At 44.1% G+C, this 25913-nt stretch overlaps 2 protein-coding genes and 1 long non-coding RNA gene across 5 annotated transcripts; all 3 read left to right on the top strand.

Moving 5' to 3' along the window:
• On the top strand, positions 1-9172 carry ldb3b (LIM domain binding 3b). Of its 2 annotated transcripts, XM_028430815.1 has the most exons (9): positions 1-364; positions 2472-2623; positions 2741-2816; positions 5105-5127; positions 6600-6797; positions 7094-7117; positions 7736-7905; positions 7995-8031; positions 8722-9172. In XM_028430815.1, the coding sequence occupies exons 1-9, from the start codon at positions 269-271 to the stop codon at positions 8816-8818; spliced, it is 873 nt and encodes a 290-aa protein (XP_028286616.1). In that variant the 5' UTR covers positions 1-268; the 3' UTR covers positions 8819-9172. The 2 variants fall into 2 exon arrangements, with proteins under 2 accessions (XP_028286616.1, XP_028286617.1); XM_028430816.1 differs by lacking the exon at positions 7094-7117.
• A 999-nt stretch (positions 9173-10171) lies between these two features.
• On the top strand, positions 10172-17846 carry sncgb (synuclein, gamma b (breast cancer-specific protein 1)). 2 transcript variants are annotated; one of them, XM_028431088.1, is made up of 6 exons: positions 10173-10541; positions 12969-13010; positions 13167-13294; positions 13958-13975; positions 15479-15520; positions 15928-17846. In XM_028431088.1, exons 1-6 carry the CDS (start codon positions 10421-10423, stop codon positions 15934-15936), a joined length of 360 nt encoding a protein of 119 aa, XP_028286889.1. In that variant the 5' UTR covers positions 10173-10420; the 3' UTR covers positions 15937-17846. The 2 variants fall into 2 exon arrangements, with proteins under 2 accessions (XP_028286890.1, XP_028286889.1); XM_028431089.1 differs by lacking the exon at positions 13958-13975 and having other exon boundaries at positions 10172-10541.
• A 2027-nt stretch (positions 17847-19873) lies between these two features.
• On the top strand, positions 19874-20588 carry LOC114452460 (uncharacterized). Its single transcript, XR_003672266.1, has 3 exons — positions 19874-19915; positions 20137-20229; positions 20335-20588. It is a non-coding gene; the product is annotated as an uncharacterized LOC114452460 (long non-coding RNA).
• The last annotated feature ends 5325 nt before the right edge of the window (positions 20589-25913 follow it).

Consider the following 25913-nt stretch of genomic DNA (forward strand, 5'->3'; position numbering starts at 1 on the left):
AGGTCCCACAGCACCTGACCCACCCACCACCACCACCACCACCATCAGCAAGCTGCACCACCCCAGGGTGTTTGAGCTGGGAACAGACAAGGAGAGACGGTTGTGAAGCCAGGGACTGACGGAGGAGGAGCGAACAACCGAGGCACCACCGGCTGGGACAAAAGGATAGCAGGGGGTAGGACGGAGAACAAGGGCACACCAGACGGGAGGATACAGCACACAGGCAGCAGGAGTTGTTAGCAGGAGGAGTGTTGACGTTCAGCCGAAGATGAGTGCGTACACAGTGACTCTGAACGGCCCTGCTCCATGGGGCTTCAGACTACAGGGAGGAAAGGACTTCAACATGCCGCTCACCATCTCCAGGGTAAGAACAGCAATGCTGAGGGCATGGTGACTAATGATGATGCAAACTCAGCTGCTCCAAACACAATGCACTGCAGTGTAAACACACTGTGCATCAGCCTCTGAGCTTCACTTTTATCTGTCTTTATGGCATCATTATGCTGATGAATCATTTGGCAGCCATTTAAACAGCTAAATGTACCCTGGGCTTCACTGCTCGTCCTTGGTGTGCATTCATTGGGTGATATGTAGGTACCACAGTCCTTTAAACAATACATCTGCATGCCCGTTCCTATTTGCAACCCACATTTATTTTAAGTCATTCACCTGGCCTGGCGGTCTTGTGTCTGTGCATGTGCATACTGTGTGTGTGTGCACAGCAGTTATGTAATGTTGCTGTATGTGATGATGACATGAGGAGCTCCCTGAGAGGTTTTAGAATAGAGCAGCAGTAGAAAGACAGCAATATGTTGAGGTAACTTTTTCTGCTGTTGTGAGAAATCAGCCTCATAATTAATTGACTTAAATGATTTTTGATTCAGATTTACCTGGTCCAAAATGTCAAAAAAGTGTTTTTTCACGTAAAAATGAGGTTTTCTGAAAATATAAACAATATTTGGGCTTGTTTTCAGAACTATACTAATGAAAAAGTACTACTTATAAAATTTCTGAAAAAGTGGATTCATCTTTGTTCAGCAAAGACAGCCCACTCTCTCCCTCTCTGGTAGGACTGCTGGAGTATTTACAGCATTTCCTTTAAATAGCATTGGTGGAGAGGTGGATGGGGATAGGATGGGAAAGAGGCTAGGAGCAAGGGAAAGCTAGTGTTACCTTCAGTAAGCTTTATTCCCGCTTTCAGTTTCAGCTTTTGGCTGCAGATGGATGGAGGAAAATCCTGATTGATGCTCCGCTGGTGATCAGGCTGCAATGTGTCGATTGACAGCTGTGGGTTTATTGTCCTCTGATCCTTAGGCCTTAGCTGTGCTCTGCCCTGTCAGATTTGTGTTCATCCTGCGGTCTGTGATTGTTCCTGACAGGTTAACATAAAACACCATACAGCTTGATGTTAGAACTTAGGGTGACATTACAGTTTGACGTAACACGGTTTGGATTTCAGCTTACAAGAACTAAGAAAGGAAAGAGGACGAAGACTCATGGTAGCCTGGTGAAAAAGTAGAAGACTTGGAATTCAAATGATTTAAAAAGCTGCTGAAATGTTGACCTTCTGCGTATGTGTCACCCACTGCACCTCAGTCTTGGGATACTACTAAATGAGTGGACAGCTCTCAGGAGTTTGTGCGTGTGAAAAAGCAATATTAAAAGAAATCGAAGAACTAAAGCTGTACTAAAAACTAAACCTGCTGTACTAAATACACTTTAAAATGGTGTAAGGAACTTTAAACATTGACTAGTGCTGTATTTCCTGGGGCAGCTCGCCTGGTGGATGGCCCCTATGGCCTTTAGCCCTTCCCTGTGTGTTGTCCCCCTCTGCTTCCTGTCTATTTTAAATATCTAGACATCTAGAAATATCTATAATATAAGGCAAAAATGTCCAACAAATAATCTTTAAAAAGAAATACCTGCTTCTCCAGCTTATGTACACATGCGTGTGTGATGATAATCCAAAAATATGGGACCCAAAGAAAAGAAGAATTGAGGATAATTAATGTAAATAGTCCTGCATGAATGTCAGGGGCAGGTGTGTGTGTGTGTGTTTGAGGAATGGAAGGTGGTGCTGGTGTTGGTGGGGGCTCGGTGGGGTCAATCACAGTGAAGCCACAGGCATCAACAGCATTGCTTATTTTTAACTCTTTAACGAGTGTAAGTTTAGACCCAATACTGTGCACCCACCGAGGCTCTCCTAAACCTTCCCTCAGTGGACTTTAGCTGCTAAAATCTGGCTTTGTTGCAGAGTAGAGTGGTCGAGTGATGACTTGATGTTCAGTAATATAAGAAACAATAAAAGCAGGTTTTCTTTATCCATTATCTGCATCTACAGATTCATCAAATGAAAAATCATAATCAGGATAATAAACTTTCATACAACTTGTACTGAGTGTAACTGCATAATTTTTCAGTCACCTGAGGTAGCAGTGTCTGTGTGTCCTGCATGTTGACCCCCTCAACAGATAACTCCGGGCAGCAAGGCAGCGGGCGGCAGCCTGGCCCAGGGCGACATCATCTCGGCCATCGACGGGGTCAGCACCGATGGGATGTCACACCTGGAGGCCCAGAACAAGATCAAGTGTGCTACCATTAAACTGGCTCTCACAATGCAGAAGTAAACAAACCACCCACACTCGCCTGCTGAACACACCCTGACACACACACGTAACATTCACAGCTCAGGAGTGTTAAAAACACAAGTGAAGGTTTATTTTGTTGCATTAATTGACAGATCCAGACGTCCTGCCCCAGTCCCCACGGCAACACCAAGAATGGACTCACCCATGCCAGTCATCCCCCACCAGAAGGTATAAACATATGTAAACAGAAACAACATCATGTCTGTTAAATTCTGTTTGTTTGTGTACATGTCTGTCCTGTGTGTGAGGAGTGTAATGGTGCTGCCCACTGGTGTATCTATAGGGATGTCAGAGGTCAGGAGCACTAAAGAGCCAGCTCCTTCATTCTGATTTATCAGCTTCTTTTTCTATTCATATGTTGACATTTTTCTGTTTTTGAAGGAAGAAAATTTTGTAGGAGAAAAGGAGGATAAATGGTCTTGCAAAAGAAATCTCTTCCCAGCTGCAGGATCTCCTCCAGGCCAGCATGGGCAGTACAACTCCCCAATCGGGCTTTACTCCCCTGAAACCCTCAGAGAAATGATGCACATGCAGGGCAAGTTAGGCGAGGGGTCTGCAGCTGCTTTGGGAGTTTCACCATTTGGGTATGTTAGCTCCTGTTAGCTTCTACCTCTAGCACAGGAGTCAAGTCACACCTCTCTTTCTCTAACCTCACGTTATCAGGGACTCAGAACTTTCCGTTGCCATCCCAGCATTCATATTTTATCACACGTGGTGCTATTTTGGGAGCATACACACAAGCATACCTGGCCCGCATCCAGGTAACGGAATATCAGGGGATCAGGCTCGCTAAAGGGAGAAGTGGCCTTCCAAAAATATGAGATTGAAGTGGTGCAGCTCTTGTGACACATTTATTGTGGAATAAAAAAGCTACTCAAGAATTGTTCAGCTGCTCCTGATGAAGGGAGAACTACTCTATGCTTCTCTAAACCTCCCTTCACAAACTTTGGATTAAAAAAGACAAGTCGGGCTGCTATATCTATTCCAGTAAACCTTCTTGCAGAGACTGAACTGTACTGTATCTTTCAGTTTAGCACGAGTTAATTTGTGGCCTCTGTGGAGGGGACAGAGGTTAATTCAGGATGTAAGCTGTTTGGCCTCTGACATATCACATCCAGATATCAGTCTCCACTAATGTCTTTCCCCTCTGGAGCCGAGCTGCTGTACAGTAATGGTAAGTCAGGTGTCGGGAAACGTGCTTGGGCCAGAGCACAGGGGCGATGACGGCACTGTCATGCCAAGATCCCCACCTCACTGCGTACATGCAGACACACACACACACACACACTGGACAGAGCAGCTGTTGTACAGGGACATGGAATGTTCCGCTCTGGTTACACACCATCATCCTGAATCCCCTGAATACTGAACCTGAGATCCTGTCGTTCATCTGTAGAGAGATGTTCCACGTGTGACATGTTACCTTCTGCACCCGGATCACATCCAGGTGTCACGTGGGACGACATTCAGCCTGATTTATTTTGGTTTTGCATGAGAAACTCGGACTCATCTTCAGCGTGTGTCCATCGAAGTTTAAATCCGCGTGACGTAGTAAATGAATGTCTATTGATTAGTGTGCTACTGTGGTGGAATATCTGCCCACAGCACAATGCTGTGCACAAAACTACCAAAACATTTCTGAGAAAATGTTGGTCCCAACTCTCGTCTGTACATTTAAAAAATGACAGTTGAAAAGAAAATCACCAAACTGTCAGGAAAAAGAGAAAGTGCGTCTCCTGTTTGAATTGTTTGAAGTCAGACTACTACACATTTGTAGGCCTGGCTGTCTGTGGCATTTAAACGTACATTGGCTGCCATCAGAGTTGTCACGAATGGAGACATCATCTTAAGAGATGAGAGAGAATATGTTCAGTTATTTCTGTTGTTTCCATAGAACATTGTCAAAACACTGCAAAAATCACCAAGGCTTAGTCAAAGGTTGCAGATAGGACACAGGCCAGGGGTTTGTCAGCTGTCACTTAATAGCTTATGCTATAAAACTATGTTGTTGTTTTTTTCAGATGTACTGATTTCTTGGTGGAAGACCCGTTACAGTGCTGATGTAAAATGTAAAATGCTGTAATGCAGTGTCTGTAATAGCTGTAGTTCTGATATAAGTGGGTCGGGTGATTTGTGTTGTGTGTTTCTGTGGTTGTGTACATTTCTGTCTGTCCTGTGCTAAATGTGTCTTTGCCCCCCCCCCCCCCAATCCCGTGTCATGTGACTAAAGTGCTCCTGCTCTTGTCAGTCACTCTGGAGGATGCAGGGGGAGCAGAGAAATGTCCCCATGATGACAAACGGCTGCTAACCAGTACTTTGGATTACACAGAGCACTGTCATCAGATAGATTCCCACAATGCACCCGAGACTATTGTCACCACCGAAATACTTCCAGTGATTCATTACATTCTCTGTTAATTTCTTTTCTGTCTGTCTTTTATTTTGATGTGTTTCAGGTTATTGCAAACACAGCTGCAAAGTCAGTACCAATGCATTTCATGTGCATGAAGTAAACTTCAGTGTTTATCTGCCAGTGGTAGTATTGGTGTGCAGTGAAGGGCAACATGGATCCATGTGTGTGCAGTTGAACTAAAGCTTTGTGATGTATTGCTGCAGTGCATCAAGTGTGTTGGTTATTTGTTTCTAGCTGGAAACAAGTGTTCATGTTATGTTATTAACAGCATCTGATGGTCCACTGAGGTGGAAATGATAGAAAATCTGAGCAACTTCAGACTAACCACTAGCAGGAGAGCACTGAAAAAGCTGCAGGCCTAAGAGGCTAGATAAGAGTAAGCATACTGCAATTACTCTTGGTCTCTGATATTATTACTTAGCACCAATGCCAACTTATTTTAGATGTACCCCCCATAGCAGACACTCTCATAATACCTGGCAGGTAACTGGATGAACAGTTATTCTCTCACGAAGTTCTTAGCAAAGGTCTTTCCATAATGCATTGTGGGATATGTTGAGAAGTTAGATTTTCTTAAAGCAGACACTTGTAAAAAAATCCTTGGCAGCTGATTGGATGAAACATCTGTCAGTTTTGAGTGATGTACTGTATGTGCACAGTATGTAGATTGGTTTTCCACCTCTGCTGGTCCTTTTTAGCAGTTTGCCATTCATTGCTGTATGTACATAAGTGCATGAGCAATGACATGAGTGTGGTTTATACATTCTTGTGTATGTGTGTATCAAAACACATTTTTTTGTGATTTCTTGACATGACAGTTTAGCTTGCTGGATTTCTTTTAGTGTGTTGGGTTTCTTTGAATGTGAATGTCCTCTTTTTTACAGTGTCATTCAGCAGGAAGCCATGATAGAAAGAGATCTTAAAGAGATTTTATCAGGCCTGTCCTAATCCCATTTAAATTAATGAATGCAATTGTAATTCTTTGCTATAATGCACACACAGTAAATGAACATTTGCCCAATCTAATTGATATTTCCTTCTTCTTAAAATAGTGGCAATAAAATACAAAGTTAGTTTTCCCACCAGTAGAGGGCGCATTAGTGGCTATAACAGCAATGAAACCACAGGCTATGAATGAGGATGGACAATGCATAGATTTGATGAAGAGCAGTTTTATCAAGCTCAGCTGTTTTTGTACCACATTGTAAAGTCATTGTAACACGGAAGTCTATGAGGACCGACTCACTGTAAGAACCAGCCTCTAGTGGCTACTCAAGGTACTGCACCTTCATTTAAATTAAATTTTCATTAGTTCTTTCTATCTGGACACAGCTGCTACATGTTTAAAAACTAAATACCGCCCACTTTCTGTCAGTTGCATTGCTACACATCGACCCGATGTCCTTCCTTTGCTTTCTCTGTCCTCTCAAACTCCTCTGTCCTTTCCTCGTCTCATGTTTTTAAACCTATCCCTTGCACTTGAAATCTCCCTCTCTGACTCACTGACCTTTAACCACCCCCTCCTCCTGCTCTGACAGTGTGGAATACACTCCCAGCTTCAACCCCATAGCTCTGAAAGACTCTGCCCTGTCCACCCACAAGCCCATTGAGGTGAGGGGTCCAGGAGGAAAGGCCACTATCATTCACGCTCAGTACAACACACCGATTAGCATGTACTCACAGGACGCCATCATGGATGCCATCGCAGGACAGTCACAGGCCAAGGGACACGACAGGTGAGGTAACACAGTGAACTAGTTCCCTCTTCGTTTTTTGTCCCCGTCTCCACACACACACTTCATAACAGCGTACATCACACTTATCAAATCAGTCCACCCAATGTACAAAAAAAAGCTCTCAGTAGTAGCCGTAGTAGTAGGCCTGGGCTTTTCCTTGTTGTCTGTGTCCGTTCCACGAACTCCTCTGTGCCTTTCACCCACTTTCCTCTGCTCATTTCATTCAACCAACCAACCACACCTGTGCCGTCCTCCACCCATCCCTCCCCATCCTTCCCTCCTGATTGTGACCTCAGTGAGGAGGCAGGCTCCCCCTTGGCGTAAGTACAGTGAAGCTGCTTTTCCGTCCCACCTCTCCTCATACACGTGTCTTCTTTGTCGTACGACTTCATAACAGCTTGTGCATTGCTCCATATGTCTCGAGATTAATCTCCCGCTGAAAAATACAACAGCAGCCCCATGTTTATGTGTTTCTGAGGCGTGTCAAACCAAAGCATTTGATGGAAACACTCACTAACCATCATGGACTCAGTCATGTGTGTGGAAATACTTACAGATACTTTGGTTAAAGTGTGGGAGTGTAGGTCGTGTTGGAGTCCTCTGGTGAAAAAAATCTGCCAGTTGCATCACAACATTTGGGAATCTGATGGGATTTTGATGGCATGGGAATGTTCTGAGTATCCAATCACAGGTTTTTAAATGACTACTGCCCAATCAATATCGACTCACTTTCTAACTCAGTTAAGAATGCTGGAGGAGCACTTTCCTTTTCTGTTCTGTGTTAACCCCAGTATGTGATAGTTAAACTTGCTGTCATGTGTCACTCCCCTGGGGTTGTAAGTGACTGTGTATCATGGGCCTTTAATACATCAATTTTAACATTTTCGACCTTTACACACAGTCTCAGAGAGGTAACATTACATTATTCTGCCCTGTAGTGGAGCTCTGCCTGTCAAGGACCCTGTCATAGACTGTGCATCTCCGGTGTACCAGGCCGTGATCAGGCCAGGAGAGACAAACCAGGACATGACTGAATGGGCTCGCCGTGCTGCCAACCTGCAGTCTAAGAGCTTCAGGATCCTCGCCCACATCACTGGCACTGAGTACCGTCAGTACACTGTTTGATACTACTCTCTGCTAATCCTCATCTTTTTCAGTTATTGATGGTTTCTCACTTAAGTTTTTTTATCCATACAGTGCAAGATCCAGATGAGGAAGCCCTGCAGAGGTCGAGGTAAAAGACGCCATTTAATCTCTCCTAAGTGTGCATTCATCAGACACCATACAATTAGAGGGAAAGACTAAATACACTAGTCCCCCTTAAAGAACCACTTGAAGCTGAAGTCAAAACTGGGACAAGTTAATGTTAGCTTGAAAGGACAGGAGGAAGCAGCTATAGGCTGACTAGTACTAGTACTAGCTCATCACTCTTTAACACACTGTGTACCATATTTATTTAATTTTAATTGTAAGAACCACACAAGCCTTATCAGGAAGGAGATAATGGACAGCACTGTGTTTTCAGTGTTTATGCCATGCTACAATCACCCAACACAAAATGTGTTTAGTGGCAGATTTTTAATGTAACAAGAACAATTGTTTACAAATCTGTGCTCTGTCCTGTGGTTGTGTGAATGACTACATGTAAAATCTGGTATGGTAGAGGTTTGTCACCATGGTAACTAAGAAAAAGTGATGCAGAACCTCAATGCAGTTGGCCAAACCAGCTGCAGTATTTGCATGACATCAGACATGAACAAGAAAACAAACAAAAGCATTGCTTTTTTAAAGATGGTCGAGCCATGCTACTTATAGTTGATCTGTCTTTTCACAAGTCAGCGAGAATGATACGAGTTGATCAAGTCTTTTAAAAACGTGCACATACCTGATGTAACAGTTGTTGATCCGCCTTCCTCCCCATCAGAGAGAAGTTTGAGTCAGAGGTGAAAGGGCCCCGCTTTGCCAAGCTGAAGAACTGGCACCACGGGCTGTCTGCACAGATCCTCAATATCCAGGAATAAAGAGGTGAAGCAGAGAAAAACACAGAGAGAGAGAGGTGGACATGTTAAGATAACATGGAAAACAGCACAGGAAGAGGGGATACATTCTGGAGAGAGAAAAAAGGAGCAGGAGGAGGAGGAAACTCCTCAGGAATGTGAGATAGTGTTTAGCCTAGAACAGTAGTATGTGAGTTAGTCAGTGTTAGTGTGAGAATGCTATGTGTTCATAAGCTTATATATCATCAAATGTATCTGTCCACCGCCAAGACCTGATCTCGCATTTGGGCTTTTTTTCTTTCTGTCTTTATTTCCTGTTTGTTTGGATTCTGTCTCTCTTAAGTGAAAAATTGTATAAAAAAATATGTGAAAATGCAGGATTGATGATGTTTCTTGAACGCCTCCGGTGCACAAACAAATAAATTTTAAGACTAGGAGCATGTTTGTGAGGTGGCACACGAAGCAAAATACACACATATATAGAGATTTATCTATGCACAAACACAGTATGTAAAAATGCACTCAAAATGTACTGATATCAATGTGAATAAATGTTTTCTTTAAACCATACGGCTGAGAGAACTCTTACTGTTGCCACCTACCAATCATTCAACCATTGTTGAACTCTTTTTCTCAACACTTTTTCAGGATGACTTGGTGGTTTGATACAAACAGATTATCTGGTAAGCCTCAATGGTCCTTCTATAATGCTGTGTCATGATGTCCTGTGTACTGTGACCACCAGAGGGCAGAACAATAACATAGAGTAAAAACCCATCTCTCTCTCAGCACTTAAAGACCAACAATACAATTCTTCATTTTTTTTGTCCCCATAAATTGCATTTCACTTGTCATCCTGTTGCTTTAAAAAAAAAAAAAAGATGGAGCTACTGTCGCATCAGTGTCCTCATATACAGGATAGACATAGACAGGATACTGCGCTGCTGAGTCAGTTTGTCTGGGAGAAGCAGAAGGAGGACAAAGAGAAAGAGGAGGAGGAGGAGGGGAAGGAGGGCTGTGACTCATATAGGTGAAGATGACAAAGCACTTTCTCTCCTCTCACAGGCTGCAGGTGGTCTTCGCGTCTCTTCTTATTTTAAAGTATCATTTTCTTTGTATGACTTAGAGGTTCAGGGGTCTGATCTCTGGGATAGCTGTGGGATGTGATTACAGATTACATGAAAAAAAGCTCACAGGTCTGGTTATGTAACTGCACATCACAGGTTCAGCATCCTGAAAAGGTGTTTCAATCAAAATATTCAAACAGAACACCAGAGGCTGAGTGTGAGGAGCATCATAAGAAGGATGGATGAGAGTGGAGGGATGGATGAGGGGTGGGGCTGCTGGATGACATGAAAATGCTGCAGACTCTCCTCCTCCTCCCTCCTCTTCTCTCCATCCTGTGCACACCGGCTGTTTCCTCCTCCCTCAGTCTGCATGCTGTAGCCCTGCTGTGCGTTCCTCTCAGCCTCTCTGTTGTAGCACCAACAGGAGGAGGAGCTACGCATATTCACTCACATCCTCACATCCTCACATCATCTCCGCTCAACACTCACTATAACCACCAGCCAGCCAGCCAGCCAGGCCCGTTTGGAGCAGGGGATCCCAGCCGTCTCATCGCACAAGATGGATGTACTGATGAAAGGATTCTCCATGGCCAAGGAGGGGGTGGTGGCCGCTGCAGAGAAGACCAAAGCAGGCATGGAGGAGGCAGCAGCCAAGACCAAGGAAGGGGTGATGTATGTAGGTAGGTAACACTCCCTCACAGGGGGAAAAAGAAAGTTTTAGAGGACGATGCGTGTGTATGTCTAGGACCTGTCAGACGTTAGAGGAAAAGAGGGAGTAGGAGGTAGAGGAGGAAGAAAGGAAGGAGGGGATGGTGTGAGTGCTGGCAGGATACTGCTGCAGGACTGGTGCAGGGCAGAGGGAAGGTGGGGGGGTCTGAAAGAGTTGTGATGGATAGATTAAAATTGACCTACATTTGTTTGTAACTGTATGCACAGATAAATGAACGCTGTAATATATGAATTTGTACTCCATAATGAGAGAGGCTTTATTGTCCTGCTGCATTTCTAGCTAACTTTAGCTTTGACTCTAGCAGCTACTGCGTCACATCTCAAGGTTACCCCCGGTGTCCTGGGCCACCTGATAGGAGAGGCGGAGAGGGGAGGGAAGAGAGGAGGGTGAGGAGAGGCTGTCACTGACCCTCATCCAACACCTTTTAAATGATAGTTATGAGGAAAAGTGTGCATGTCAAGCTGCAAGTGTGAGGAGGGAGGAGGGGGGGTGAGTGGACTGGACAAGGATAACTTGAGCACTGCAGCAATCTGCTCTGCCACCCCCCCCCCCCCCCCAATCCCCTCACCTCCACCCCACCCTTGCATCTCCAGTGATGCAAGAATGTGTATGAGTCGGTGACGTTGAAGCAGCTGCAGGATTTGCCTGCATGCAAGTGCTGCTTCAATGATTAACCACCTTCCTCCCCCCCATAAAACTTAAACGACCCCCCCCCCCCTTCCAATCCCATGGAGGGATGCGGGGACAGACAGAGGGGAGGGAAGGTGGGGTGTTATGTCACAAAAAAAGCGTTGAGCTTCTAGTCTCCTGTGTGAACACATGGAGGGACGAGGAAGAGGAAGACAAGTGACATGAGGGATGATAGAGGTAGAAGGGGGTGGGGTAACACCTGTTTCACATAGTATGGGAGAGAAGAGGTGGAAGAGTAGTACGAATCACAGGAAGAGGGGAGAAGGGATGTGATCACTGAAGTGGAGCACCTGGCTGCCATAAACCAATGTAGCTGCCTGCAGCACAGTGCACACGTCAGCATGTGAACGTGGGTACACAGTATCAGGGTCTGCACACACAGACCAGAGCCAGACATGGACAGACTACTGTAATTAAATTAAAAGACAGACACACACGCACACACAGAGGCACAAAGACAAACACACACATACAGATTTCAAAGATTCTGGTAGATTCTCTGCATTGATGCGATTTGTGCTGCTGCAGTTTTATGCGATTAAAACAACTTAATTCAAGTCTCCCGATCTGTCAAGTTTCACTTGAGAGACATACGTATTTCTTAGTGTTATTATGGATTTATCGCATGAAGGTCTGATTATTGACCAAGTGCCTGTGGTCAGAAAGACACCTTAAGACATAGTGGGTGGAGCTTATGATTTCTAGGGTCTGCAAAGCTCTTTCAGACACACTGATTTTAACTGATGGAGAAAGGAAAGAAATGCATCATGGTCTATTCTTGTACTTTATGGGACTTTTACGATAATTATTTTCATACCTAATGAAAAGTGGAATTTTCATAAGAGCATTCATCTCATCAGGACTGCTAAACCCTGCCATATTTGTGTGTTAATACATTATTGTATGAGGAAGAAGCACCAAAACCCTTTAATCTATGCAATCTTCATCTATTCAGACAAGCTTCCATGGGGATTATAATTTATTATTAGGATTTTGCTGACATTGCCTTCTTGCTCTTGCTATATGATAGGCAGCATTCTGTGAGGCAGTTTTATTACACTTTGATTACATACAAGGGGTCTCGCTCAGCTGGCAGACAGAAAGAAGCTGTGTCATTGCAGCGTGTGCGTGCTGCAGTACTGCTCAGTACACAGGCACGTGGCTCATGTACCAGGGAGCGTGCAGAGAGATGGAGGGAAGCAGCGAGGACGGGTGGACACAGCCAGCATCTGTGTGACAGCACAGTCACTTTGCTCCACCTTTCCCTCTGTATTTTCTACCTCTCCTCCTCTTTTTTCATTCATCCTTTAGTGCAGATATCTCCCTCTGCAGATCCCTCACTCTGCTAGATTATATAACCACAATTTAATCTGCCTGGGATCATACCGTAATGAGCACAGGGCTGCGTGCAGGGAGCAGGGAGGACTGCACAGAGAGGCGCTGCAGTTCACAGGATGTTGTCACATTTAGAGCTCTTAGGCATCAAACACTGAGCAGATTTTTCAAAAGAACACAGGAGCCTTAATTTAGAAACAGTGACGGCTACTGCTGACCTGACGTTAAGGGCGAGCTAATATTACTATATTATTACACCTACTCATTATAGGAAAACAGCATTACAAATTTCCAGGTAGAAAGTTATAAAAATGTGGAAATGAACTAAAAGAGAATATGCTCTTATTTGCAGGCAATAAGACAAAAGAGGGAGTTGTGTCATCAGTAAACACAGGTAAGAAAATCTACATGTTTTGGTGCTCGCATAAGAGATTATGACCAGCTTGCTGGTGAGTGGTAATTAAGGTCTCAAACGGATCCTGTTCAGTATGTGCTTGTTTTCTCATTGTGATTCAGTTTAGTTAACAAACGTCCTCTCTTATTGTCTCAGTGGCCAACAGGACCGTGGATCAGGCCAACATTGTTGGAGATACAGCCGTTGCAGGGGCCAACGAAGTGTCACAGGCAACCGTGGAGGGAGTTGAGAACGTTGCCGCGTCAACCGGTCTGGTCAACCAGGTCAGTTACTATGGAGTTACTAGAACAACTCGATTTCTTTATAAAGACATCTGAAATAAGGGCTGAAAATATTAGTGTTTTTAAAGTCAGCTACTACCTTGTATAACAACTTTCATAGGGCTTTCATAGGGCTCCATCTAGTGGCTTTCCAAAATACAAAAACCAGCCACTACAGTTTAAGTGTTGACCAGAGAGGTGAATGACAATGAATATCTAGATATCCTGTCACCTCAAAGTTAACCTGTTAGAATACTGCAAAAGCTGCAGCTCTTGTGGGATGGTGGGGTATTCCTGGCTTTTGATGGGCAGTACCTTCAAAAGTGGTCCAAAGACGGAAAAGCAGCGAGGTGGTGATATGGTCATGTGGGGCCACACGTCTCTGATAGATGTGGTGAAGGCTCTGAAAAAACAACAAAAACACCACTGTCAACTTTTCTCTTCCCTAACAATAAAAATCTACCTGGTGGCGATAGGCACCGTCAGCACCATGCGATCTCATTAAGACCAAAACTTCCAACTAAGATGTTATGTGTTCTCACATTTAACATCTGTAAACACATGTCTGCTTCTTTTTTGTAGCCATGTTTCTGTCTTCACGTTGTGCTGTGCTCACCTTTGTTTGTTGTTTATGTTGTGTGTGTCTCATCTGTGTTTCCCTGATAGGAGGAGCCAGTATACGAGGTTGGACAGAGCAGAGTGGGGTCATAGGCCAACATAAGGGAGTGTGTGTGTGTGTGTGTGTGTGTGTGGGTGCGTGTGTGTGTGTGTACGCATGTGGATAGACAGGGGGCACTTTGCATGCTAGTAACTAATTTATATAATAATTACTTCAATGTCTGCAGAATTGTAATTTGCAAGGTTGTTGTGTTGGTGTATGTTACACAACAAACCTTGTCCTCATAGCAACATGTCCTCACCATAAAAATGACTAAATCAATGCCAAATCAATGTATAGTAGAGAATGTGCTTTGTAACATGAGCTGTGATAACATCTGTTTAATTGATGGAGTTTTTCTGAACCTAACCAAGTGACTTGATTACAAAAGCAGGCACTTGTGTTTTAGTTTAACCTGCTGTTTTTTCTTATTTTTTGCAACACACCGTGCTTTCCAAAGATGCCCCCCACAGCATCTCCCCACCCATACATGTACCACAGACAAACACACAGACACACACATGCACTCCTTTCAATTGTATAAGCAAGTTAAAAACAAAGGACCATATTTGGCAATAATGTTTTTTGGAGTCTGTAACATTTCAACATTTTCTGTCATTCATGTGTGAGGACCTGTTGGAGCCTCAGGACAGGAAATGACAGAAGCTGCTGGTCACATTCCTGCAGGATGCCAGCATTTTCCTCTGTGACACTCACTAACCTAGCATTGGTACTAAAACCTCTGACCATGTAGCTCCTCTGTATGACACAGAAACCCCTCAGTCGCACCAGGCAGTGAATAATACATACATGGCATGATGTACAAAAATAGCTTCCTGGATGGCTAAGGCTGAATAAAGCTTCAGAAGCCTAGCAGGTTTTACTTGTACATGTTGTAATAAACTAACAGACTGCTCCTCTATTCCCCTTTTCCCTTTAAAGGTAGGGTAGGAGATTTCATTCTGATGCACTTTTTGTTAAATTAGTGTAACTTCTCTTTACAACCCGATAGCAACTGATTACTTAGGCAGTTTCGCTTCAAAACAAAGAATATTAATCATCTGTGGAAGCTTTAAAACGCTAAAAACATCAGCCAATCATGCGAGGTGCCCCTGCGCAGAGAGTTGGCTGCTCTCTTCCTGCTCTGCACGCACCAGAGAGGTACGTGCATGATGGCCTAAGTCACAGACCACAGCTCGTTCTCAGGTAATGTGATTGGGAGGTGTGGCTTCGGGGTGAGATCCAAGAGAAGGGGGCGTGTGTTTACTTTTAAAATCTGAGTTTTCAAAATTTCCTACCCTACCTTTAAGACTTTGGCATGGTCGCACAGGTTTATCCAGCAGTGCAGCATGTTTCCAAACAACTGCCTTATTATATTAAAGCTGCATTAAAGAGAAAGCTAAGTAGTGATTGGTGCTTGAGGCCCTCCACCCTGGCATCAACTCATCATTGTTCTGTGGCAGAAAATGTGGCATCCACCTCTCTTTGGTATGTGATTTGTTCTCATTCTTCTTGTCCTTCCCCTGCAGGGAGAGTACGGAGGAATGGAGCAAGGCGGGGAAGGAGGAGAGGTAAGAAAACAAGCCTGAGAGGGACACGATTTACTATATAATTTATGAGCAGTCAACACTAAACAACACTAAAAAGTTCTAAGAGGTAGATTATTATAAAATGATAGTAATATGTTTATGTAAGTCTGACTGTGGTATTCTAGCAAATACATTGCATATACTGCTTTGTTGCAGGCTGCACCTGATACATAGAATCAAATCAGGACATTGCAGCTATGACCCACTGTCACATCAAAATAAAACCCACCCCTATTAATAATTAAAATAACATATACATATTTATTCAAATTAAAGATTGCTTTCTTGTTTCTAAAAAAGACACAGTGTAAAAATATTTTAACATAAAAACATTTGGTTTAAACATGTCTGACACCACTGATATGTCTTCTTTGCTTCCTTCCTTCTAGGGCTACTAGCCGTCTTCAAGACCCTCCCATCTTCTCCTGCACCCCTGCCGTCCTTGCCTACCTGTACCAGATTCCAGATGTTCAACATATTTTTTTGAGACTTTATGGAACCAAAATCAACTAAAGACTTCTGGATGATGCACTCCGCCCCTAACCCCACCCCACACCCCACGCCCCCGGCCCCCTAACCTCAGCCCCCAGCCCCCTTCTCTAATTTTTTGCAGCCTGTAGCTTCTCTTACTACTGCCCATCTTACCCCCCTGCCTCACCTGTGTGTTAGTGTTGTCCTGTTATGAACCCCGGTGCTGTTAACACCCCACGCCTACCAATCCATAGCAAAATCTTACACACACACACCAACAAAAGGAGACACACCATCATTTTGGCCCATGCAGGAAACACATACAGTACATACAGCTCACACTGGGCAAATAAGTTTTGTGTTGACTGTCAGGTTATGAGAGGTCGTGTGAGTTGCAGTCAGTGTGGCCCCATGTCTATGTTAGTTCTTATATGTGAGTGCATGTGTAGCTGCTGTTGTATAAAATAAATCTCCAGAAGCTTCTGCAGGGATCCGTGCATTGAGGACACATGAATCTGTCCAGTAGTTTAGTCCACTGCATGATCAGATGTGTAGAATGACTGTAGTAGCAGCTGTTGTGTGTAGCTTTGTATGGCTTAGTGTGTCAGTGATTAGAAGCACTGCTGTTACAGTGTTCATTTGTGTCAGCAGCCACTTCAAATTGTGTTTCAACTAGAAATGGATGAATTCAGTCAGGCTTCCTGACAAACACTGATTCTGATTATTGGATTGCTAAGTCAAATGAGCAGTGTTCCTTCAGAGTTACTGGCCTTCCTCACATATATGTGTAACTTTCACAAAAAAGGGACGGATGTGAAGTCACAGCGGCCTTTGACGACCAAATTCAAATCAGTTTGTCCTCAAGTCTGAATGAAGTTCTGTGCCAAATATGAGAAAAAAATCTCCCTCCTGACATTCCTGAGATGTCACACTCGTGATTACAATACATGTGAAAGAATTATACAGCTGCGGCAAAAGTGGCAAACACACACTGCCAGACTGTAATCAGTACACCCATGAATGTCTGTGCCAGAAATAATGAAGTTTCTTAGTATCTGCTTCATGAGAATGGGATAGTTCTTAACCACAACCAAAGCTACTTAATGGGAAATTAACATAAAAAGTCTATTCTAGGTGAAAATACAATCCTTCCTGTGTAGATGCTTTTCAGTCTTTGTGAAACGTGCATGCCTCTGAGAGAAATAAGTTACATAGATTTAAAATCCAGCATCTATTCAGTCCTCTGTAAAAGACCAGAATGAAGGTTTCATAGATCAGCACTGTGTGTGTACTTCTCTGTGTGTAACTTTTTTCTGGGATGTGTAAATGTTTATTTCACACACAGGCTGCTCTGCAGCTCCCGCCCACCAGCTGTCTCAGCCAATCAGATGATTCCTCTCTACTGTCACTCATTCCACTCTTCCTGCTTCATTGTGTGTCTGTACGCATTGTACGTGTGTGCATATACACACACACGTATATTTATATATGCATGTGTGTGTGTGTGTGTGTTGACATGGAAGAGTTTTAGCCAGCAGAGTCTGTGTGTGTGTGTGTGTGTGTGTGTGTGCGCGCGTGTGTGTGTGTATGTGTATTTTCACTTTGAGTCCAATGGAAACTGATGACTGCATGTTGCCTTATTAAGCAATTTCACATTCACACACACACACACACACACACTACACAACACATACATTAACACACACACGCCACACTGAATAACACACAATCCCAACACAATTACACAATCATGAATCATGCACCATGTTTAAGTCAAGCAGGCTGGCTGATTTTATAAACAGTACCAGTGGAATTAAAATGTTTTGTTGAAATCCAACAACAGTGTCAAGACTTTATTTGGGGAGGTAGACCCCTGAGCTGTGGGACTTTGCACCGTTTACCTGAAATAATTATCAACCTCATAACCCTCCAGTTACTGATTGTGGACTACAAATCTGCACAAAAACAGATAACATCTTTAATGTACATCATGTAATTTCCTCAATAGATTAAGTGAAGTTACTTTGAGGTCCTTTCCTTTCATTATAGTGTTACTGCTGGTAACTTCAACAGTTAACCAGATGCCCGTAATTCTGCCTTTTACAGTTACCTGCTGTCATAACAGGTTTTATATGAGCAGCTGCTGGCTGGAGCAGAGAGATGCTGCTTAACCTCTCACCTTCGGCCACTATGAAAAACTACACATACAGTGCGGCTTGAAAGTTTGTTTTGAACCCTGAAGAATTTTCTATATGTCCAAAACATCAGACAATTCTTTTTTTTCTTCTTTTTTTTGATGCCAGCATTTTCCTCTGTGACGCTCACTAACCTGTGTGGTTGAGGCAGCATTGGTACTAAAACCTCTGACCATGTAGCTCCTCTGTATGACACAGAAACCCCTAAGCCAGGCAGTAAATAATACATACATAGCATGATGTACAAAAATAGCTTCCTGGATGGCTCGGGCTGCATAAGGCATTAGAAGCCTGGCAGATTGTACTTGTACATGTTTAACTAAATGTCCCTCATGGCATTTTGTGGGGAGTATGGGGTCTGTGGCACTTTGTTAAGGGCTGTCAGGTCCCTGTATGACAGGAGCAGGATTTTGGTTCACATTGCCGGTCAGTCAGACCTTTTCCCAGTGCATGTTGGACTCTGGCAGGGCTGCCCTTTGTCACCGGTTCTGTTCATAATTTTTATGGACAGAATTTCTAGGCGCAGCGAGGGACCGGAGGGGGTCTGGTTCGGGAACCACAGGATTTCATCTCTGCTTTTTGCAGATGATGTTGTCCTGTTGGCTTCATCGAGCCAGGACCTCCAGTGTGCACTGGGACGGTTTGCAGCCGAGTGTGAAGCGGCTGAGATGAGAATCAGCACCTCCATGTCTGAGGCCATGGTTCTCGACTGGAAAAAGGTGGCTTGTCCTCTCTGGGTGGGAGGAGAGATCCTGCCCCAAGTGGAGGAGATTGTGTATCCTGGGGTCTCGTTCACGAGTGAGGGAAAAATGGAGCGGGAGATTGACAGGCGAAACGGTGTGGCCTCCGCAGTAATGCGGTTGCTGTACGGGTCTGTCGTGGTGAAGAAGGAGCTGAGCCAAAAGGCGAAGCTCTCGATTTACCCATCAATCTACGTTCCTACCCTCATCTATGGTCATGAGCTAGGTAGTGACCAAAAGAATGAGATCACGAATACAAGCGGCCAAAATGAGTTTCTTTCGTAGGGTGACTGGGCGCTTCCTTTAGAGTGAGGGTGAGAAGCTCGGTCACCCGAGAGGAGCTCGGAGTAGAGCCGCTGCCCCTCCACATTGAGAGGAGTCAGCTGAGGTGGCTCGGGCATCTGTTTTAGATGCCTCCTGGACGCCTCCCTGGGGATGTGTTCTGGGCATGTCCCACTGGGAAAAGACCCCGGGGAAGACCCAGGACTTGGTGGAGGAACTATGTCTCATCGGCTGGCCTGGGAACGCCTCAGGATTCCCCCAGAAGAGCTGGAGGAAGTGTCCAGTGAGAGGGAAGTCTGGGTGTCCTTGCTTAGACTGCTGCCCCCGCGACCCGGCCCCGGATAAGCGGTAGAAGATAGATGGATGGATGGATGTTAAACTAAACTAAACAGACTGCTCTTCCATTCACCTTTAAGACTTTGGCATGGTAGCACAGGTTTATCCAGCAGTGCAGCATGTTTCCAAACAACTGCCTTATTAAATTAAATCTGTATTAAAGAGAAAGCTAAGCAGTGATTGGTGCTTGAGGCCCTCCACCCTGGCATCAACTTATCATTGTTCTGCGGCAGAAAATGTGGCATCCACCTCTCTTTGGTATGTGATTTGGTTTCATTCTTGTTCTTCCCCTGCAGGGAGAGTAGTACTACTGATACTGTCAACTGATCAGCCACACAGATTCAGCGAAGACAGTAGTATTATTATTATTATTATTATTAATAATAATTATTTGAAAGGGGGATGCCCTTCAAACTCAAAATTGTATGTTTTCAGCAATTCAGATCAAAACACTAAGCATCTGCTTTATTTTTTAATTTTTCCTATTAAAAATATATTACCAACCTTGTTACTGGTAAATAAGGATTTTATTAATCCTTGCTGTGACACTTGTTCATTGCTTTACTCTTTACAGACCTTTTTGCAGGATCCACTTCACAGAAAGAGACTTTCTGCTGTAAAAGAATTCCTCAAAGCCAAGCATCACAAGCCCAAGAGAAATACAATGGTAGGGCACAGGTCAGATCAGATTTATTGCAGACTAATTTGATTGTATAGTTCATAGCCTGATAGTTTATCTTACAAAAAGTATTCCTTTTATCCTTTATCACAGATGCATGCTAGAGATTTTGATTATCCTGAAGGATCGACAACAGATGAAAAAAAAGCCTTCAAAGAACAAACCCTCAAGGGTAATCCAGATGTCCTCTATTGTGACAGAAAAAAAAATCCGTCAATATGCAACCTGATTTTCTTTACCCGGTTTCAAGACAACTGGAGAGCTGTGATACATGATGAATATCCTTGGACCATTACCCATGTGCTGGAAGACAAAGTCCCTGATGAAAAGACAGAGCTCCCTGATGAAAAAGGTCCCCCATATATATGCATATATCCCAAGGGAAAGATTGTGATTCAAGGTAAATTTGAAAACCTTCAAGAATTTGACCAGAACTTTAATATACTGAGAGAACAAATGGAAATGAGAACATTACAGAGACACGTCGATGACATAAGACTTGAAGATTCTGATTCTGAAACAGGAGATTAGCCTGCAAACAACAGAGGAGAGTAATATTTGTGAAGGAATTTTCAATATTCCTTCCTTAGAATGTTTCTTTACATATTTTCTTATGAGTGACTAGTCTTACTAGTCACCAGTCAAGTCAAGTCAAGTCAAGTCAAGTCAGCTTTATTGTCAACTCTGCTATATGTGCTGAACATACAGAGAATCGAAATTGCGTTACTCTTCACTCCGCAACATATAACATGTAACTAAAAACTAAAGATAAATATAAAGTGTAAAAAAATGTACCTACAATGAGGCACACACAAAATACAAGGCACATAATGAAGGCACAATGCAGTAAGAGTGCAAAAGATGTATAGTGCAAGTCAGTGCAGTTGGCATAATATAAACAGGAATGGTTTAACTTATAACAGCTTATTGAGACTGGTATGAGAGTGCAAAAGATGCAATGGTGCAAGTCAGTGCAGTTGGCATAATGTAACAGTCCAGGAATAGTTTAAGTTATAGCAGCTTATATGAGACTGGTGTGACATGACAGGGTAAAAAGTGACTGGTGCACAGAGTTCCTTTGGTAAAGTGGCTGGTACAAAGAGTTCCTATCTTGGGTGGTGGTAGGGGTGAGGGGATGGTGGTAGGGGTAGGGGGTGGGGGGTGGTGTCAGGGAAGGGGGAGAAAGTGGGGCACAGCAGGGAGAGAGTTCAGCTTCCTGACAGCCTGGTGGATGAAGCTGTCCCTCAGTCTGCTGGTCCTGGCCCGGAGGCTGCGCAGTCTCTTTCCTGATGGCAGCAGACTGAAGAAGCGGTGTGAAGGGTGGGTGGGGTCTCCTGTGATGCGGAGGGCCTTTCGGGTGAGACGGCTGTCGTAGAGGTCTTGGAGGGAGGGGAGAGGGACGCCGGTGATCCTCTCAGCTGCTCTCACTATGCGATGAAGCGTCTTCCTGCAGGTGGCGGTGCAGGCTCCGTACCACACAGTGATGCAACTGGACAGGATGCTCTCAACAGCCCCTCTGTAGAAGGTGCACAGGATGGAGGGAGGGGCTCTGGCTCTTTTGAGCTTGCGGAGGAAGTAGAGGCGCTGCTGTGCCTTCTTGGTCAGGGATGCAGTGTTGTTAGTCCAGGAGAGGTCCTCAGTGATGTGCACACCCAGGAACTTGGTGCTGCTCACCTGCTCCACAGCAGCACCGTCGATGGTCAGAGGGGTGTGCTGACTCTGTGCTCTCCTGTAGTCCACAACCATCTCCTTTGTCTTCTCCACATTCAGGGAGAGGCTGTGGTCTCTGCACCACCCAGCCAGAAGGTGCACCTCATTCCTGTAGTATGTTTCATCTCCACCAGAGATGAGACCCACCACAGTTGTGTCGTCCGCAAACTTCACAAAGATGTTGGTGTTGTGTGTTGGCGTGCAGTCATGGGTCAGCAGAGTGAAGAGGAGGGGGCTCAGCACACATCCTTGGGGAGCCCCGGTGTTCATTATGATGGTGCTGGATGTGTTTCTGCCGACCCGCACTGTCTGAGGTCTCCCGGTGAGGAAGTCCAGCAGCCAGTTGCACAGCAAGGAGTTCAGCCCCAGCTGGTCCAGTTTGTTGATGAGCTGCTGTGGGATGATGGTGTTGAATGCTGAGCTGAAGTCTATGAACAGCATTCGAACGTATGAGTCTTTATTTTCCAGGTGGGTGAGAGCTGTGTGGAGTGCTGTGGAAACAGCATCACTGGTTGACCGGTTGGGCCGATATGCAAACTGGAAGGGGTCCAGAGAGGGAGGAAGGGCCGTCTTGATGTGTTTCATGACTAACCGTTCAAAGCACTTCATGATGATGGGTGTGAGTGCTACTGGACGGTAGTCATTGAAGCAGGCGGGGGTGGACTTCTTCGGCACAGGGATGATCGTGGTGGCTTTGAAGCAGGTGGGGACAACAGCCTGGCTCAGTGAGATGTTGAAGATGTCTGTAAACACCTCAGCGAGCTCCTCAGCACAGTCTCTGAGCACACGGCCAGGTATGTTGTCAGGACCGGGAGCTTTGCGTGTGTTGATCTGGCTGAGAGATGTCTTCACGCTGGCGCGGGACAGGGAAAATACCTGGTCAGTGTGATATGAGCCATTGTATATGTCTGTAATATTGAATATTACAATATAAGCACAAATGAAAATGTCACGTCACCTGTTGTGCTGTGGCTGATGGGAGAGCATAGAATAAAAATGGCTACCAAGAAAAGCTCCTTGTGTCTCCCTTGCTTCCCACACCCTTTGTCAGTTAACACTAAGTGAAGTAAGGTTAGTTAGAATAACCTCGTCTTTGGATGTTGTATATTGAAATGTAACAGTAGTTGTCTTATAATCACTGGTAAAAGTTTGGAACGGCCATCAGTGTGTGTAAAACAAACCGTATATGAATGCCATACATTGTAAAACAATTTTTCAATGGAATGTATTAAATTAGAAAACAATTCAGAAGCATGGAAAACATGTTAATCAGAGAGTTTCCTGGCTCCTTTCAGACCTCGGTTCTACACCAAAACCTCTTCTGAGGGCACCATAATGCTGTAATCTAATGGAAAGGTGGTTTTACATGGCACATACCAACAGCTAACCAACCAATAACCAACAGCTTGGTCTCAGCTAACAGAGGTAATTTCAAGGGAAGTTTGAGGACCTGAAAGCTAGAGTGGAGAGTGAGGAAGAAACATTACGACAACTGGATAAAGAAATGGCAGACTGGGTTTAGGCAGCAATGAGGAATAGAGTTAAACTGATCACTGAAAAAGTCTTTTCTGCTTTTGGTGTTTCATTTGTCATGATGTCACAGGAGTAGTGGTGCTGCCATACATCCATCCATCCATCCATTTTTGGAATCTCTTTGTCCTGTAGTACAAGGTCAAGGGGGCTGGAGCCTAGCTATCTCATATTTTATTAATTTATTCTACTTGATCGAGTAAAATTAGCTCTGATACACTGAGTAGAGGTTAATTGGATTTGATCAGGAATGCAAAAAATGCAGAAAATTGATGGATTTTACTCATAGGGAGCTATTTGGTTTCAATCACTTTAACTTCCACCCTGTTTCTGCCCACTGCATTTTGCGCAGACATCCTCACTCTGCAAGAGCTGCAGTCATCCATCTTTCGACAGGTAAGACCATTGTATTGATGTAGAACTTTTTCGCTCAGGGGCCACATTGACTTTTAAAATTTTGCACACATATCAAACATAAACATAAAAAGGCATTACAGTGTTATTACTTACATGAACTTTTAGTGAGAACAGTGTTGCTGATCACCCATTTTTGCCAGTGCATCAAAGTCTGGTGTCAGTTTTGTTGTGGCAATTCTCAGAACAGATCTGAGGTGTTCATCACTCAACTGGGATCTGTGGGGTGCTTTGTTGGTGTTCATCACACTAAAAGTCTGTTCACACACATATGTAGAGCCAAACAATACCAACATCCTCTGTGCTATCTTCTGGATGTTTGGAAATTTTGCTGCACATCAATGAAGCATAAAACTCATCCAGTTTAACAGAGTTGAACTTCTCCTTCATGACAATGTCACATTGGAGATCAATCAGTTCCAACTGCAACTCTTCTGGTGCTGTTTCAGGATCTTGTGTGAAGGGACATGACACCAGCTGAAGTGAAGTGTCAATTTTTTCAAAATCAGATAACCGACGGCAGAATTCTCCATGCAGGTCATCCAGTGATTTCCTGTATTTTTTCACATGTCGAGGGGCCTCTTTCAGGGTCGCCAGTGTGGAGAAAGGAGTGAATGACTTGTTTGACATTTGTTTTGAGAATAAGGCGAGCTTGGTTTTGAAGGCTCTGACGTTTGTTTACATATCATGCACAAACTGGTCTTTCCCTTGTAGCTTTACATTCAGCTCGTTCATGTACATCAGTATGTCTACAGCAAACGCTAAATCACAAAGTCAATCTGTGTCACTGAGCTCAGGAAAATCGTCAGCTTTCTCAAGTAGCTCCAAAAATGAGATAATCTCCTGTTTAAGCTCCCACACTCGTTGACACACTTTCCCCAAACTTAACCAGCGAACATTGGAGTAGTAAAGCAAGTCCTGGTGATCGGCGTCAGTTTCGAATAAAGTTTACCGGTTTTACAACTGGCTTCACTACGTGGTCAAGCTGCAAAACAGATTTACACAGTGCTTCCTGGTGTATTATGCAGTGTAAGAAAACTACTTCCTGCTCAGGGTTGTCCTCTTTCACCTGGTCCTGGATTCTTTTGAGCAATCCGACATTTTTTCCAGTCAGATTTGGCGATCCATCTGTGGTAACGTTGACGAGCGTACTCCAAGGTAGCTTGTGCCTTTATCTCAAAATGGTCATTAATCCCTCTGATAAAAATTAAAAGCTGAGCGGTGTCCTTTATGTCATTACTTTCGTCCAGTGCCAAAGAATATAATGTAAATGACTCCGCTTGTTTGTTTAGCTTGCTAGCTAAATCTTCATCAAATAGCTCAACACGGCGAGTCACTGTCCTGCGTGATAAGCTTATTTTTTCAAATTTGTTCTTGCTCTCAGGACACAAAATAGCTGCTGCCTCTATCATGCACTCTCTGAGGAACTCTCCTTCGGAGAAAGGCTTACTGGTCTTTGCCAATTTGAATGCCAGTAAATAACTTGCCTTCGTGCTTGATTCTTGGATGGCAGTTTGTCGGGTAAAGGTGTTTTGCTGAGCCTGCAAACTAGCTGTCAATCTCTGTGCGATAGCTTCCCTTTCTTGGGTTGACTGGTTGCTAGCATAATTAGCATGCTTGGTTTCGCAACGGTTTCTTGACAAATAAGACATACAGCCTTTGACCGGACTTCAGTGAAAAAGTATTTAGTTGTCCATTCCTTATTAAACACTCGACACTCACTGTCGACTTTTCTTTTCTTTGGCCCACTCATTGCTTCAGATGGGTTCAGAACAGTAGCAGAGTAATAACAGAGAGCAGCCCAGGCACCTCAAAATCAAGTCAATGTATCGCTGCGCCTAATGCGCCACCTGGTGGAATGCCAGGTATTACAGGAAAAGGTCAAATGAATGTTGTCACAATTATGATATTTGATTTGAGCAATTCTGTTCCAATCTTTGGCGGGCCGCATGAAGAAGGCAAACGGGCCGTATGTGGCCCGCGGGCCGTAGTTTGCCCACCCCTGATTATTATTCACC

This window comes from Parambassis ranga, chromosome 19 (genome assembly GCF_900634625.1).
Source record: "Parambassis ranga chromosome 19, fParRan2.1, whole genome shotgun sequence".
In the NCBI taxonomy this organism is placed as follows: domain Eukaryota; kingdom Metazoa; phylum Chordata; class Actinopteri; family Ambassidae; genus Parambassis; species Parambassis ranga.